At 44.8% G+C, this 16,109-nt stretch overlaps 1 protein-coding gene across 1 annotated transcript in view; it reads right to left on the bottom strand.

Annotated features, from left to right (window-relative positions):
* Positions 1-590: 590 nt before the first annotated feature.
* The window catches only part of LOC147605034 (metal transporter Nramp1-like), a 29,064-nt gene continuing 13,545 nt past the window's right edge, over positions 591-16,109 (bottom strand). Inside the window, exons 10-13 of the mRNA XM_086794444.1 lie at positions 2,367-2,471; positions 1,969-2,100; positions 1,537-1,632; positions 591-1,456 (exon numbers count right to left, since the gene is read on the bottom strand). Of these exons, the coding sequence (XP_086650570.1) occupies positions 1,103-1,456; positions 1,537-1,632; positions 1,969-2,100; positions 2,367-2,471 (687 nt within the window). The 3' untranslated portion in view covers positions 591-1,102. The remainder of the gene's footprint in view (positions 1,457-1,536; positions 1,633-1,968; positions 2,101-2,366; positions 2,472-16,109) is intronic.

Here is a 16,109-nt window from a genome sequence, read left to right as displayed (position 1 = left end):
CCAAAGTTCATTAGAGGAGACAAGAAGGCCAAACCTATGTAAGTGTCCTCCTAGACAAGGTGGAACTATGTCAAACTTTGACAATTTGGTCAACCATTGACTATTGCTTATGGTTGATCCTTGCACTTAACTTCCATTTTTACTCTTTCCTCTTTTAGGATTTTGGAAATGCCCAACCACAATGAACATGCATATTGCATAATTCCATGTCTGCCTTGCCCGTGCAATCTCACACATGCGCGCTCGCGCACACCCCACCAAGAAATGTTTCTCGTCACCCTTTTCCTGGTCACTTCAAAATGCAAGTGCGAGTAGCTGATGACATTAATGTGTATGATTTGTGCACACAAATCCAATGCACAAATTCATAACATGTCCCTTTCTTTTGTCAATTCACAAGGATCGACTACCATCAACTTTAGCACAGCAAACCTGGACCTGTGTATGTTTCCCTGAGCAACCACCGAGTTCATAGCTACTCGCATTTGCATTTTGAAGTGACCAGGAAACTCACAGACCCTCATTTTGCTTGTACAGCTTTATTTCCAAGTAGAACGCAACAAAGAATCCAAGATCGTGAAGGCTGTATGGGCTTGAATGTGAGGCTTTCTTATTTCAAACCAAAGTGTGATCAGAATCACGGGATGTAAATGTAGTGAGCTCCCCTCAGGTTCATCAGAGTTTTACTTAGGCTCACCAGAGTTTTACTTATTTCAAGCTAATTCCTGCCGCAGAATACAAAGTGTGATCACAATTGCTTGATATAAATGGAGTGTAACTCCCATTGGGATGATGTTGGCATAATCTCCCAAATAATCAAATGCCTAGAAGAATGCTCGCTTGATTCACTACCAGGATCACATACCATGTGGTTGCATCATGAGATGGAGTAGTAGCTCAAATTCTGCAGACAGCATCGGTCCTCTAATTCTAAAGTTTTCCTCAAAACAATTGTGAATCTTTGGCTCAACGAGCAGAAGTAGAGATATTAAAGAGAATTTTTTAAAGATTTTCTTGGGTGTGCATGCACATGCCCTAGCTGGTTGAAGATTATGGATGAACATGCACATGCCCGAGCCAGGGTGCTTGCATAGCTTGGTTATTACAGATCATTTCTGTAGCCATTTTGTGGAAGCTGCATGCTCATAAGGTCTTCTCGGGGTAGCATACCAAAGGGTCCATGGAGCTCAACTTCATGGTTGTCAACTCCTACCGCTTCACTATTTGCTTCTTCTGGTCCCAAGAGGTATGTCACTTGCTTCTCTGTTCTGAATGCAAGATAGCATATTGCAGCGAGGTATATCACCATGGCGCCAAATCCGATAATTCCAACAATGACCTCTGCCGCCTTCGGTAGTCCATTATCAGACACAAGCCACTTGTAAAAAGCAGTGGACAAATAGTAGATATTAATGACCATGATTCCACAACCAATTCCCCACATGATGACTGTGACCTGCGCACAGTGTTGTTATTTGAGGATGGTACATACGAGATTGGGAGGGGAAAAAAAGAACATGAAACCATACCACTTACCACAATAGGGTTCTTATAGGGACCCATTTTTGTCTTACTGCTAGTGAACTTCAGCAAAGGAAGGAGAGCAAATGGAAGCTCAAATGACAAGATCATCTGTGAAAGTCAAGGTGGGAATCGATAAGAAAATCAATTTCAGTTCAGGGGTTTGTAGCCCAGTGATAAAGTGTTTCACCTCCAATCGTGAGGACCTGGATTAGTTACCCACCATGCTAGGCGCACTATAACTAAATATAATAGATATCCCACCCAAAAGAAAAAAAGATATATATATACCAAATGGAAAGTTATTTCCCTGACTTGTACAAAAACCAAGTGCAATCTTGACTCCATGAGAGTCTACTCATGAAGGTTCAAATCATAAAAATTGTTCCAAAACAAAACCAAAAATATTGATTAGAACTTGGCATCAAGAGAGAAAAAAAAACTGACCGAAGAAATAATGATCAGATTTCCTGCTCCGGATGAACCTCCAATTAATGCTGCAAGGAGACTAGGCATAATAGCTACAGAGCGAGTCAGCAAATTCCGAACCCATGGGACAAACCGCAAATTCAAAAATCCCTGTGAAATTGCAAAAATTCACGTCATCCAAAGTGTAGAGAAGCAAAACAGCTGAAACAAAGTATATTATATTTTGTAGGTAGGTAGGTAGGTACATATGTACATATGTACACACGTGTGCACACACACACACACACACACACACACGAGAGTCGAAATTTGAGCCTTTTGTTTAAAAGAGCGAGGAAATAGTTGTAATGATGGGGTTGACATGCCTAATGCCAACTTCATGGATGTAGGAAAAAGAAATACACACATTATTATACCTGCATGACATACTGACCAGCGTATGTCCCTGTGATCGTTGAGCTCTGCCCAGAAGCCAGAAGGGCAACACCAAAAAGCATGGAGCTCCAACTTCCAAGAACATTCTGCATACAAAAAGATAAATATTAATTTTTTAAGGAGAAAAGACACATGATTTTAAAAGATAATCCTATAAAATTTAAAGCCATGCTAAGAAGTTCCATCACATCACAAAAAAAGAGCTGCATGTCCTTGTTGAAAACTATAGGGAGTCAGACTCTTTCATTGATTTGTATTTATTAAGGACTTCCATTTTCAAGTACCACACAAAATCCCAAAAAATGAATAACAATTTGATTTAGCACAAAGAAGCATGCAATTTGATTCCTGACCAAGAGGTGAGGTGGCCAAACGATTATAATAAAGCCCCAGGGCATTAGCATCTGTACTGAAAAGAATCGCGTAAATACACACATGCAATCAAAGACATCCTCTCACACGTCTAAGAAAACCTGCATTAGTATCTTGAACACAAGGTCATACGTCAACCTAATGGTATTGGAAAGATTCAAGAGTCAATCTTGGCTTAGCTCTAACTGTATTAAGGCCATATTTGAGCCCAAAACCAGGAGGGGGCCATTCCCATCACACAAAGGAACTTGATATCCACTGGAGAAGGCCCACTTTTCCCGTGCTAACAAAATCAACATTGTAATAAGCCTAGGGATGAAGACTGGCCCCACTTCCCTGCAAAGCATACAACACAGGCTCAACACTCTGCCTGGAGTTACAACAGATCAGAGCCATCAGATAACCTGATTCTCCTTGAGCCTCTACTTCACCTCCAGACTCTCATTGATTAGTAGCCTCACAGCCTGACAGGTTTGATAGGGATGGGGACAACCACCTCTCCCGCAGTCCATAAGTGCAATATCTCATTCATACTCTCCATGGCCAATAGGAGTGGCTCAAGAGTAGCTTCAAGGCCATGTAAAAATGGAGGCAGCTTGCTTGCACGTCTAGAGCCCCTTACCTTTTGTATCTGTAGGCAGAATCCCACGACCCCATCATATGTAACCTCCCGGCCAAAACAAGGAACAGCAAACCTCTTCCACCAGCTGCTCAATGACCAGAAGAACAATCTGGTTATTGCTTTTTTTAAAACAATTAATGACATACAAAAAGCAAGGACAAGCGAACTCAAAGGTTACAATAAAAGGAGCCTCTAGCTCTCATGATTTTACAGCATTGCAAAGTTGGCATCTGACATTGGAGCCTCATTTTCTCAGAATGGATTGATGCCTGCTGCGTTCACAGTTTTTAGGTTTGACTGCCTTTGCTGCAATGAACTTAGACAACTTTATTGTGTGCACTCAAACCAGGGCAGAGACAGCTAGGCTTCATTATGGCTGAGTTTGCCATGCATCTCCGGATCTCTAAGAGAAACTCAGTACACAAACCTTTGTATGAACGTATGCTCTTATGTGTGTGTGGGGGGGAGGGGGGGGGGAGGGGGGGGGGGTGTGGGGGAGTGTATATTGATACCAAGTTCTACGCCCACTATTGGGCACTGATGACTTTAGTGGGGATGTCGTAGTATCTAGTCCATATGATGCATGATGGAGTTGATGGTTTATTGTCTTGTGGATGACTACCATGAGGTTATAAATTGCACTTTCTTATAAGGTGAATTTGGGCATGTTCTTGGATTCATCTAGGTATATATATTAGACAGCGCTCCATTTGTGGGCATGTTTTCAGCAAGCTGGTATTGTAGGACTAAGGATCATAATAAATAGAAAGAATTATTACAACAAAAAGGTAGTTGATAGGGCATATGCATGGAAAAAATTAACACAATATCAACTGGCCGCAACTTGGAGGAAAACATCATAATGTGAAATTTGCATGTCCGCTAATGCAGCATAACGATATACCTAGATGAATCCAGGAACATGCCCAAATTCACCTTATAAGATAGTGCAATTTATAACCCCAATCATCCACAAGACAATAAACCATCAACTCCATCATGCATAGTATGGACTAGATACTACAACGTCCCCACTAATGTCATCAGTGCCCAATAGTGGGTGTAGAACTTGGTATCAATATATGCTCCCACACACACACACACCCCGCGCACACACACACACACACACACACACCCCCCACGCACACACACGCACACACACACACACACACACATAAGAGTATACATTCATACAAAGGTCTATGTATTGAGTTTCTATCAGAGCTCCGGAGATGCAGGGCAAACTCAGCCATAATGAAGCCTAGCACTAAGTATGGACTAGATACTACAACATCCCCACTAACGTCATCAGTGTCCAATAGTGGGTGTAGAACTTGGTATCAATATATGCTCCCACACACAACCCCCACGCATGCACACACACACACACACACACATAAGAGTATACAAAGGTCTATGTACTGAGTTTCTGTCAGAGCTCCGGAGAGGCAAGGCAAACTCAGCCATAATGAAGCCTAGCACTAAGTATGAACTAGATACTACAACATCCCTACTAATGTCATCAATGCCCAATAGTGGGTGTAAAAGTTGGTATCAATATATGCTCTCACCCCCCCCCCCCCCAACGCACGCACACACACACACATAAGTGAAACCCGCCTCTGGTAAAAACCAAAGTGCGGTAGACTAGCAGTCACCCTTCCACTTGTAGTCCAGATATGAAAACAAATATGATTGGAGCTAGAGTGCCCCAAATCTGAAAATAGAACGACACCTATTGGCCCCAAAGCTTGGCGCCCCTTGCGGTATTTCTTTATTCAATTTCAAAAATATGTAAGGCTGAGTATAACAAAACCAGCCAAGAGAATACGCCTGTATGTCCAATCTGGCAGCCCACAATACCTCTTAGCACAGAGGATTCACACACACAGATCTGTGTCTCAAAGCAACACTCTGTGCTTCCCTCTGATCAGCCAAGACCATTCAGCAGGACAACCTTGAGCATACATCTGGCATATCTCATGCACATGATTCAACAACTCAGCACAAACATACATTCACTGTCCAATCTCTGTTTCCATCCTTTTCAATCTGCCATACCCCTCCTCTCACAAGGGGCCAGATAGCACAACTCTGCAGCAGACATAAGCCAATGGAAAGAAAGACAGATGAACAAGTTCAGAGCTTACCAAAATCAGCTCGTGGTTCTGCACTTGCGAAGCCAGACGTACCAATCTGTACTTCCCTTCTTGCAACCACTTGTCTGATGTATTAGATAACTCTGGAAAAACTTAGCCTGCAGTTGGAGATGCACTGTGTTCTACTGTTCAGGTTTGAACAGATCTGCCACCAGCTGTAGCTGCCCGTACAGGTCAGTAGAACACTACTGTACCTGTCCGTACAGTTTCCACACGTGTCAGTTCTGCACTGGTCAGTAACTAACAGCAGCTGCCTGCTGACTGTACCTGTCAACACAGCCTGCAACTGTACTGTCCAGCGCCGCCTGCTCCTGACCTGTCCGTACACTGTACCTACAGTCGTACAGTACTGTACCTGCAGTCGTACCTGTCTACAAGTACAGTACTGTACCTACAGTCGTACCTGTCTGCGCTGCCTGTACCAGCCGCCTACAACAGCCGCCGCCAACACCCACAGTACGGATTCCTGTCAGCGCCGCCTATACCTGCAATCGTACAGTTGTACTTGCAATCGTACAGCTCTGTACGGCCTGCTCTGTACGACTTGTTTTCTTCTCACACAACAGCAATCAGACTTCTCTGCAGCAGCCAGCAATCCCACGGTTTTTTCATCCATTTCTATTTATGATGATTAGATATTCTCACATCCTCAAGTTTCCACCATACTAAGTTACACATGAATGTCTTGCACGACTCCCAAAAGCTAGAGAGAGAGAGGTGAGAGAGGCATGCAACTCCAAAAGTGGAGTGGCCTCTCTCCAAACTTATTCTAGGGCCCCAACTTTAATAAACATTAAAGTTCCCTAGGGGCCACTAAGGCCTAGGGGCAACCATGCATAAAACATTAAAATATTAATGTTCTAGTTTCCCCCTTCACACCTGGAGATGTCCACACATCATTATCTCTGTCCGGGCACCCCAAATGTGAATCATTTAATATTTTGGCTCAACAACCACCATGCCCACACTTGTGCTGTTCCATTTTCACAGGGCCATGACATACCCCCCTCTTGAAAAATGGCAAGCGTCCTCGATTGCATTCTGGTGATACAGCAAAATATCCAAAGTGAAATATACAATATGGCAAGATCAGCGTCCCAATCTCTCTAAGCCATGCACATGTATCAACATTCACTGCAAACCAATGGCGTAATAGTAGTCCAAGTTGTATACCACTGTGAACCATACACAACCACAACATCCCATGTGACTAGTACACATATATCATAGAAGTCCCATAAACAGATGTACTGTCAGCCATCAATACCTTCGGGTGAGATAAAAACTGCACCAAGCGACCTCTAGATGTCATCTGAGCCTGTCTGTATCAAGGGAGTGGAGGTGCTACCCCCCTCTTGAGCATCAGGCAATGCTCCAGACCCATGCTCTGTTGAACCTGAATGAGCCACAACAAGAGTCGGCTCTAACTCAAAGGCATCGAGATAAAGCTGCAAAACCTGAGGTGAATCTGTTAAGTCACCTTCCTCCATCCACTTCGCATCCATCGGTGAATAGTTCTTGAACTTCACAAGATAGCGACGGGAAACTTTACCTCATACCTTTCTTTCCTTATGTGCCAGTATCTGCTCTGGAATAAGAACCTCATCAAGTTCCTCAACTTCCGGCTGAGCCTCATCTGATACATCCTCAGGCACATCCCCACGAAAAGGTCTACGGAGACTTACGTGAAAAGCATTGTGAATCCTCCAGTGATCTGGTAGCTTCAAACGATAGGCTACCTCACCAATCTTTTCCAATACCTGAAAAGGCCCATAATAACGCATGCTCAACTTAGGGAATAAACGCTCTTTACTCTTCATCTTCTTGAGTCTAGCCTTTTCAAAGCGCAAAAGAACCCAATCACCCAATGCAAACTCTAAATCACGTCTGTGACGGTCTGCGGCTTTCTTTTGCTTCTGCTGAGTTTTTTGGAGTGCCAACTTAACTCTCCGATAAGCTTCATCCATACTCTCCACATACTGATCAGCCTCAAAGATCTTATCCTTTGTGTGCAAAATGGGTGGTACCTTCTTCCCTCCTTCCACAATCTCAAAAGGCGCCTTGCCTGTCGAGGTATGAACAGTGTTGTTATATGTAAACTCCACCAAAGGAAGATACTTTTCCCATTGTTGCTTGTGCTCTGACACATAACACTTAAGAAGATCCAACACTGTAGAGTTAGCCTCTTCTGACTGACCATCTGTTTGTGGATGAAATGACAATGAAAACTTGAGAGTTGTACCCATGTTGTCAAACAACCCTCTCCAGAACAAACTCGTCATCCGTGGATCACGGTCACTAATGATAGACGTAGGCAAGCCATGATACTTGAAGATGTTCGCCTTGAACAACTTCACCATATGATCCACTTTGATTGTCTTACGCACGGGAATGAAATGAGCCTGCTTACTGAACCTGCATATGATAGTCCAAATGCCATCATTACCCGTTTGTGTCCGTGGAAGATCAAATATAAAATCCATGGCAATGCTCTCCCAAGGTCTATCTGGAATAGGTAAAGGCTGTAATAATCCTGGTGTTTTTTGACGGTCAAACTTTACCTTCTGACATACGATGCATTGCCTCACAAAGGCATCAACATCTCTTCTCAAGGTTGGCCAATAAAAGAAAGTCTCCACTGCTTTTACCGTGGCGTCAATACCTCTATGACCTGCATACAGTGGAGCATGACTTTCAATCATAACCTTGAGGCGCAATGGCCTGGTAACACACAGTCTGCCATGCATCAATAAAAACCCATATCTGAGAGTGTAATGCTCATGCCGCTGACCCTCAGACATCTGATCATACACCCTGCCAAAGTCCTCATCATGGGCATACTGCTCTTTTATTTCATCAAGCTCATGATGATAAGCAAGTGAAACTGCAGAGACCTGTGGCTTGCATGACAAAGCATCTGCCACTACATTCTTTTTGCCTTCCACATGCACAATCTGAAAGTGAAACATAGACAAAAAGTTTGCCCAACGCATATGCTTCTCTGAAAGCTTAGTTTGCGTGAGGAAATAACGCAAGGTTTGATGATCTGTCTGCACAGTGCAATCAGCCCCAAGCAAGTAGTGTTTCCATGTAGAAAGAGCGTGAATTACAGCCAACATCTCTTTCTCATAAACCTGTAAATGCTTCTCGGCATCTTGCAATATTCTACTCTCATAGGCTATCACATGTCCCTCTTGCATGAGAACTGCCCCAATGCTACTTCCGCATGCATCACATTGGACAACAAAAGTCTTTCGGAGGTCCGGTAACACCAATACTGGATCCGAAGTAAGCTTTTCTTTGAGCTTTTTGAATGCTGTAATTTCCCGATCAGCCCATCTAAACGGAGTTGCCTTCTTTGTCAAGGCATAAAGAGGCGAAGCAATTTCAGCAAAATACCGTATGTACCGCCTGTAATAGGAACACAATCCTAGAAAGCTGCGTACATCATGCACGGTCCTCAAATCTGGCCAATTAAGAATTGCTTCCACCTTTGCTGGATCCATACGGACTCCATGCTTAGACACAATATGCCCCAAGAAATGTATCTCTTGCAAAAAGAACTCACTCTTCTTGCCATTAACAACCAGCCTATGGTTCCTGAGTTCTGCAAACACAATGGCCAAATGCCTTCTATGCTCTTCCTCAGTTTGTGAATGCACAATCATATCATCAAAGAATGTGCCCACAAACGCTCTATGAGGCCTAAAAATCCTGTCCATCATTCTGTTAAATGTGGCAAGTGCATTTGTCAAAACAAAGAGCATAACCAAGAACTCATACAACCCAAACGTGGTTCGAAATGCTGTCTTATGCACATCCTAGGGTCTAATACGTATCTGATGATACCCACTTTTCAAGTCAATGCGACTAAAAACTGTGGAGCCCTGTAAGCGGTCCAAAATGTCATCGATCCTCGGAATGGGAAATCGATTCTTGATGGTGTTCTTGTTCAGCGCCCTGTAGTCAATACACATGCGCCAAGAACCATCCTTGTTTTGCACTAAGAGTACAGGTGCGCAAAAGGATGATGAGCTAGGCTGTGTCAACCCTTTATTCAAAAGCTCCTGCACTTGACTCATAATCTCTTCCTGTTGGGCTACACTAACACGGTACGGCGGTCTATTTGGTGGAGTACTACCAGGAATTAGATCAATGGCATGATCTTCTGGCCTCTCAGGAGGAAGTTCTCCTAGCAATGACTCTGAAAAACAATCTTGGAATCCACATAAGAAATCAGTCCTGTCCTTATCTAACATAGACAAATTAGACTTAGACTCATCATCTTGTGCATCCTTTACATAAATCAAGTACGCAGAAAGATGCTTTTTCATTACTGATGAAATTGCCGAAGCTGATACAATAGGAACAGATTCCCCTTTAAGTTTTACATCCAAAACATGTTCTTTCCCTCTATGAGTCAGAGTGATTTTCCTATTGTATTGTCCACTACCGCATGTACTCTGTGGCACCATGGCATACCCAACAAAACATCACAGCCATCCAAAGGCATGATGAAAAACTCTTCGTTGTCCACATAACCCTGCAAATGAAGCCTGAGCTTCCCAATGATAGGAGTAACGGGTTCTGCATACCCTGGACAAGCCATGTTAGCCTCATATAACGGCCCCATCTCCTCTGCACGAATCCCCAATCGGCCAACTAAATCTGGTGAAATGAAGTTGGCTCTAGCACCTGTGTCAAAGAATATCAAGGCATTTTGATCTCTCACTTTGCCCCATGCCCTGCACAACTCTGTCTCTTCACCACCTGGCTGTTCCCCCACAAGATCAGGAACTAACCCTGCAGAAGGTTTTGGTTTCTTTGACTTGGGCTTCCTTTATTGTCAGAGTCCTTTTGGGACTTTCTCTTGGGACAATTAAATGACATATGTCCCTCTTCACTACAGTAAAAACATTTTCGAGCATCACTCAAAGCCTGTCTTTCCTCAGAAGTTCTCTTGGGCATTGGCAACTTCTTATACCGCGTCTCTGAAGACCCTTTAGCATCACGTGAAGCATGCCCAGATTTTTCAGCTTTCTTGCTCGAGTTCTTACTTCCTTATGATCCTCCAGTGAGTAACGCATTAGCTGTCATAGCATTTTCTATCATCTGTGACATGTTCGTTACTCGAGTCTTGATACAATAATCTCGCACCTCTTTGGGCAGCCCACAACAATACTTCTCTACCTGCTCAGACAAAGGCACTGCACGGTAAGAAGTCACTGGGAGTAAAGCTTCCCAAAACTTCTTGTTATAATCTTCCAAATTGTCACATTTTGAAGCATCCAACTTGTGCCATGCAGTCATAACATCCACCTCAAATGTAGATGTGAGCCATACGGAAGAGAAGACCTGTTTAAATTGTATCCAAGTAGTGGATGCTATGCCCTGCAAAAGAAGAGTAGACCACCACTGCAAAGCATTACCTTTGAGAAAAGTGGCAGCTTTCCTCACCTTAGAGGACTCTGTGTAATTCCCACCAGAAAAAGCAGCATCAAACTGCTGTAAAAAGGTGAGTGCTTTTAATTTATCTTTGGCCCCACTGAATGTATCAAATTTCACAGCAGCTCCCCCTTCCTTATAATCCTTCGCCTTTCCCATAGGCGTTAGATTATCGTATGGAAGTGGCTTCGCAAGATTGCTGCCCCCAACATTCACGCCCATCATTGGGTCAACATTACCCATTTCCACACCTGGCATGCCATACATTCCAGCCATGTTTCCAAACATACCATTATGCATGCCTGGCTGCATACCACCATACATGTTTGCTTGCATTCCAGGTTGCATACCCCCAAACATATTTCCTTGCATACCGGACTGCATATCACCATACATATTCCCCTGCATACCAGGCTGAAAATTAGCTCCAAAAGGCCCTGGCATACCCATGCCTCCCTGAGGATAACCCCCAGTCATAGATTGGAACACCGAGCCACCACCAAAATAACCTGGATGCATAGCCTGCTGAGGAATAGATGGCTGTCCAAAGAAGGAACTCTGAGAGTTAGCACCATAAGCATGCTGCATGTTCAGAAACTGTCCAAAAGATGGATCCTGTGGGATGGCACCACTATGACCCTGAGGAAGGTTCTTAGTACGCACCTTCTTCTTCTTCTTTTCGGGCTCTGTACAGGATCTCATAAATTCAGCAAACTTCTCACTTTGTGTGAGCTGCATAAACACATCCATAACACTAGCCAAACGATCTTTAAACCAAGCATTATCATCCTCTTTACCAAGTACATCTTCTGGCTGTGTTACATCCTCACTAAAGATGGAAAGAATTAACACAATATCAACTAGCCGCAACTTGGACGAAAACTTCACAATGTGAAATTTTGCATGTCTGCTAGTACAACATAAAGATATACCTAGATGAATCCAGGAACATGCCCAAATTCACCTTATAAGAAAGTGCAATTTATAACCTATGATAGTCATCCATAAGACAATAACCCATCAACTCCATCATGCATAGTATGGACTAGATACTAAGACATCCCCACAAACATCATCAGATATTTCCAATCCTTTCTATCTCCTATCTATCTGGATTCTTATGGTCAGTGTTAGTTGCCTCAAGATAGTACATCTGTCCTTGGTAATGTAAAGCCCCAAAAGTGCTTTCTAGATGAATATGGCAGCTATTCTGCACATCTCAGATGACTAGCAAATCATCTCCCACACCAATTCCAACATTGAATTGCAATCCAAGAGGATGTCTTTAGTTTCAGTCCCTTGGTCAGTTGTATAGCACTTATTCTACCTGAACTCAAACGCTCAAATCTCTCATGCCAGAACCTGCTAGACCCCAAGTTGGCCTAAGCTTTATAGTACAAGGGCTCACAGAATCAATGCCCTTGCATTAGGTGTTCCAACATAGACCCCAAGTTGGCCTAAGCTTTGGACGCACAGAAGTGATGCCCTTGCATTAACAGCTTCAACCAAGGCTGGCCAAACAGCCACTCTTGGGCACCCTATCCACCCACCTACAGTGCCAATGGGCCACCAGTGAATACGGGCGCTCCTGTTAGAAGTCATCTCCTGTCTAGTTTTATACACCATGGCCTTTGTTGTGGGTGTGCCCGCCCTTATGAGGTGTTTTATCATTTTTCCCCACTCTCCGCATTTTCCCCTTATTTTTCCCATTTTTTCTGTGGCTTGGGAGGCAGCCCTGAGTTGGCAGGAGGATCCATTTGCTAGCCGACTACATCAGATGTGTGTACTAGAGCTGGCCGACTGTACTTGATGCAGTCGTGGACCCTCAGTGCTGGCCGACTGATGATGCACTCGTGGAGCCTTTTTCAGTAGGCCGACTGCTCATGTGGGGGCATATAAATAGGCCCCCAGCCCCCTTGCCACTAGTGTATCATACCCGGGATTTTCTTGTGTATATAGAGCAGTTACACGCCTACATCTCTCTCTCTCTCTTGTGCTGTTTTTCTGCATGCGTTTTTTTGCTCTCGTGTTCCCAAATCTGGTCACCATCTCCACTACGTATTCTGACATGGTATCAGAGCCTAGACTCTAGATAGTTCTTGGGATTTGTGTGAGCAAGAGGGGGACTGTTGTGTGGCTGATTGGTGGACTGTTTTGGACTGTTCGGGAAGAGGAGAAGCAAGAGGACGGCGGGCTGATTTGCTGGACAGCCACTTGCAGGTATTAGTTCTTCTTTGTTCCCACCCACCCACCCTTTTCAGAGTGCAATGGCAGATCTGTTTGAGATGGCCGAGAGGCATGTGAAGATCCCGACACTCCCCACGTTCCCGGTGGACCGTCAGTTGGACGGGAGCAACTACGGCATATGGAAGGTTATGATGGAATCTGTTCTGGAGTCTTACGACCTCGCTGATTTCGTCGTCGTTTTGGTGTTCCACGGCCGGACGTAGAGGAAGGGGAGTTACCGTCAACCCGAAAGGACCGGGAGGCTCAGACACAGATTTGGGATCGTGTCAACGCCAGGGTCCGTTCGTTTATCTTTCTCAAGTGCACACCGCAGGTAATCAATCATGTAAAGCACATGACACTGGCCAGAGGTATATGGCAGCATTTGGCCTCACTTTACAACAGGGTATCGCCCACGAAGAGGATTTCCTTGGAAGTACAGATGCGGGTTATGAGCCCTGCAAAGTCGTCGACGATGCGGGAGCATATTAACAAGCTGCAGGCTCTTCAGCAGGAAGTTCTTCAGGCTGGGAAGGAGATATCGTCAGAGGACATGGCCATAACGTTACTGTCGCACTTGCCCTCTTCGTACTTAGCATTTTACTCGTCTTTGATTACCAGTGGTGGCAGGCTCAGCACCATCACGTGGGAGGAGCTTGTGCCCATGGTCCTGGTGGACCAAGAGGAACGATTCACGAACCCTCCTCAGGGTGGAGGTTCGGAGGCCTTAACTGGCCAACGGTCGAAAGGCCGTAACTCGGGCAAAGGGAAGGCTTCATCGGAGAAGTCTTTTGAGAAGAAGTCCGACGCTGACCGCGAGAAACTGAAGGCAGAGAGGACCTGTAATGATTGTGGCAAGAAAGGCCACTATTGGAGGCAGTGTCCCAAGTGGAAGACCGAGAAGGGTGAAGATTCCTCAGCAGGCAATCATGAAGACTCCGGCTTTTGTGCACCTGGAGGTGGTGGACACCGATGTTTCATTTTCTTCAGGCAGGGAGGAGATTGGAGGATTCCCCGCACCGGGTACTCGGGAGTGGATTCTAGATAGTGGTGCTTCCAGGCACATGACTCCTTCTGTTCCGGTTTACAAGATCTCTGCAGGCTTTCTAGTCATATTCTTACTGGTGATACATCCACTATCCCAGTTCACAGTGAGGGCAGGATGGAGATAGTTCCCGATGGCAGGGGGGGAAGCATTCCTCCCAGGTATTGTATGTTCCGGCACTTGGTTTTCATCTGTTGTCAGTGCATCAGGTTTGCAAGACTGGCGTACGGGTGGAGTTTGATGAGCATTTTGTTGCTCTCCGGGACAAAGCAACAGGCCAACATTATGTTTGAACCCCCCAAAACTAGTCCTTTGATAATTAAAGAAACTTGGAAGCTTTAACTCCTCTTTTTTATAACATATATGATGTTCTGCAAGAGGATAGAAGAAGACAGTGTTTACAAAAAAGATGTACATATGTAACTACTCGCCATCCAAACCCTCCCCCCCAGGTGGTGAGTCCTAGGAGGATTTTCCCACGCATCTCTCCCCACACTTCAATTTTTGGTGGTCCTTGGTCCCCGAGCTCGAGATGGATCTTCACAGAGATGAGGACCTACGGCGTTAGCCCAGTCTTCAAGGACTGATTCACCACTAGCCTCTTCCAAGGCTAGGACTACATTCGATCTGCTCTTCACCAGATTTCCCTAGTCTTATAGACAAGGAGAGACTTCGATGGCCATTGCTTTGGAACCCCTTGATTGCACTTCCTAGTGGCCACATGCTTGGCTTCCGTCCTCACGTCTAATGGGGCGCATTTAGGAGGGACCGGCCTAGTCTCTTGGAGAGTGGCTCACCTTCAAGCAGTTCCCGCCAGAGGCTCAGGAGAGGAGCCTACTTGGGATCAGGGAAAGAGACAGATTCACCCTCAACATTGACTACTCCATCCCTCCCGAGTGGCTCAAACTGGTCCACGACCCGCTCCCCCTGAGTGGGTAGGGGTTTCTACCCCCGCCGATGGCAGTCCAAGGTGCACATGGAGGCATAGTCATGACTTTCTCTTTAGGGCCACAGGGCAGATTGCGCAGATCCCCCATCCCCCAAAGGACCTCAACAGATGCAGTTTACAAAGGATGAGAATGATTGCTTTCATGACCACAAATGGCACATTGATCCACCTCCAAACAAAGTGGCTAGAGAGAGCTCTTGGAGATGGTTATGGGAGGGTTGGCCTTGATGTGTCTACAGTGGGATCGTGCTAAGTGGCGGTGGCACGATCCCTTTGCCCCCGAGGACACCTCCGACACCCCCTTCTTTGACTACACAGCTCGTCTAGGACATAGGATTCAGATGCCAGAGTTTGATAGTGTTGGAAATTATTTCATCCCCAAATGGACTTTCCCATGCATATTCATGCTTGTATCTGGCTCCATATGAAGCCCTACATTGGCATATCTTAGTAGAGATTATTTAGCATTTTTTCTACCATTTTTTGGTATTTTTTAGGCATTTTATAGCATTTTTTGCTACAGCCATGCTGTCGGCTTGCTACAACTAGCCGACCAACATCCTGAGGTAGTATATAAGGGCTGGCTCCCTTTTCCCTCAAATTATCTCTCTTTTCAGCTTCTGCAGCGATAGGCAACATCTACGGGACCTCCCTCATGCTCCTCCATGTGATGTACTACCTTTTTTGGTGATATTCAGCAGTGATCTTCTTTTTTCCTTTATGCTTGCTGTCCATATACAGTGTTCTACAGTTCTTGCAACATTTTTTTTGTGGGGTATCACAGCATAGTATCCATTTTTTCATGGTATCAGAGCGGGAAACATCTACAAGGACCTGCGTTTTCTATTCCCATGCTGCTGTTGACTGTTTACAACATATAGGAGCTGTTTACTGCTGCGTTTTCTT

This window comes from Cibotium barometz, chromosome 60, assembly GCF_041138505.1.
Source record: "Cibotium barometz isolate CiBa-2024 chromosome 60, ASM4113850v1, whole genome shotgun sequence".
Taxonomy (NCBI): Eukaryota; Viridiplantae; Streptophyta; class Polypodiopsida; order Cyatheales; family Cibotiaceae; genus Cibotium; species Cibotium barometz.
The sequence above is the reverse complement of the archived record's forward strand: the minus strand, read 5'-3'. Positions and strand labels throughout refer to the sequence as shown.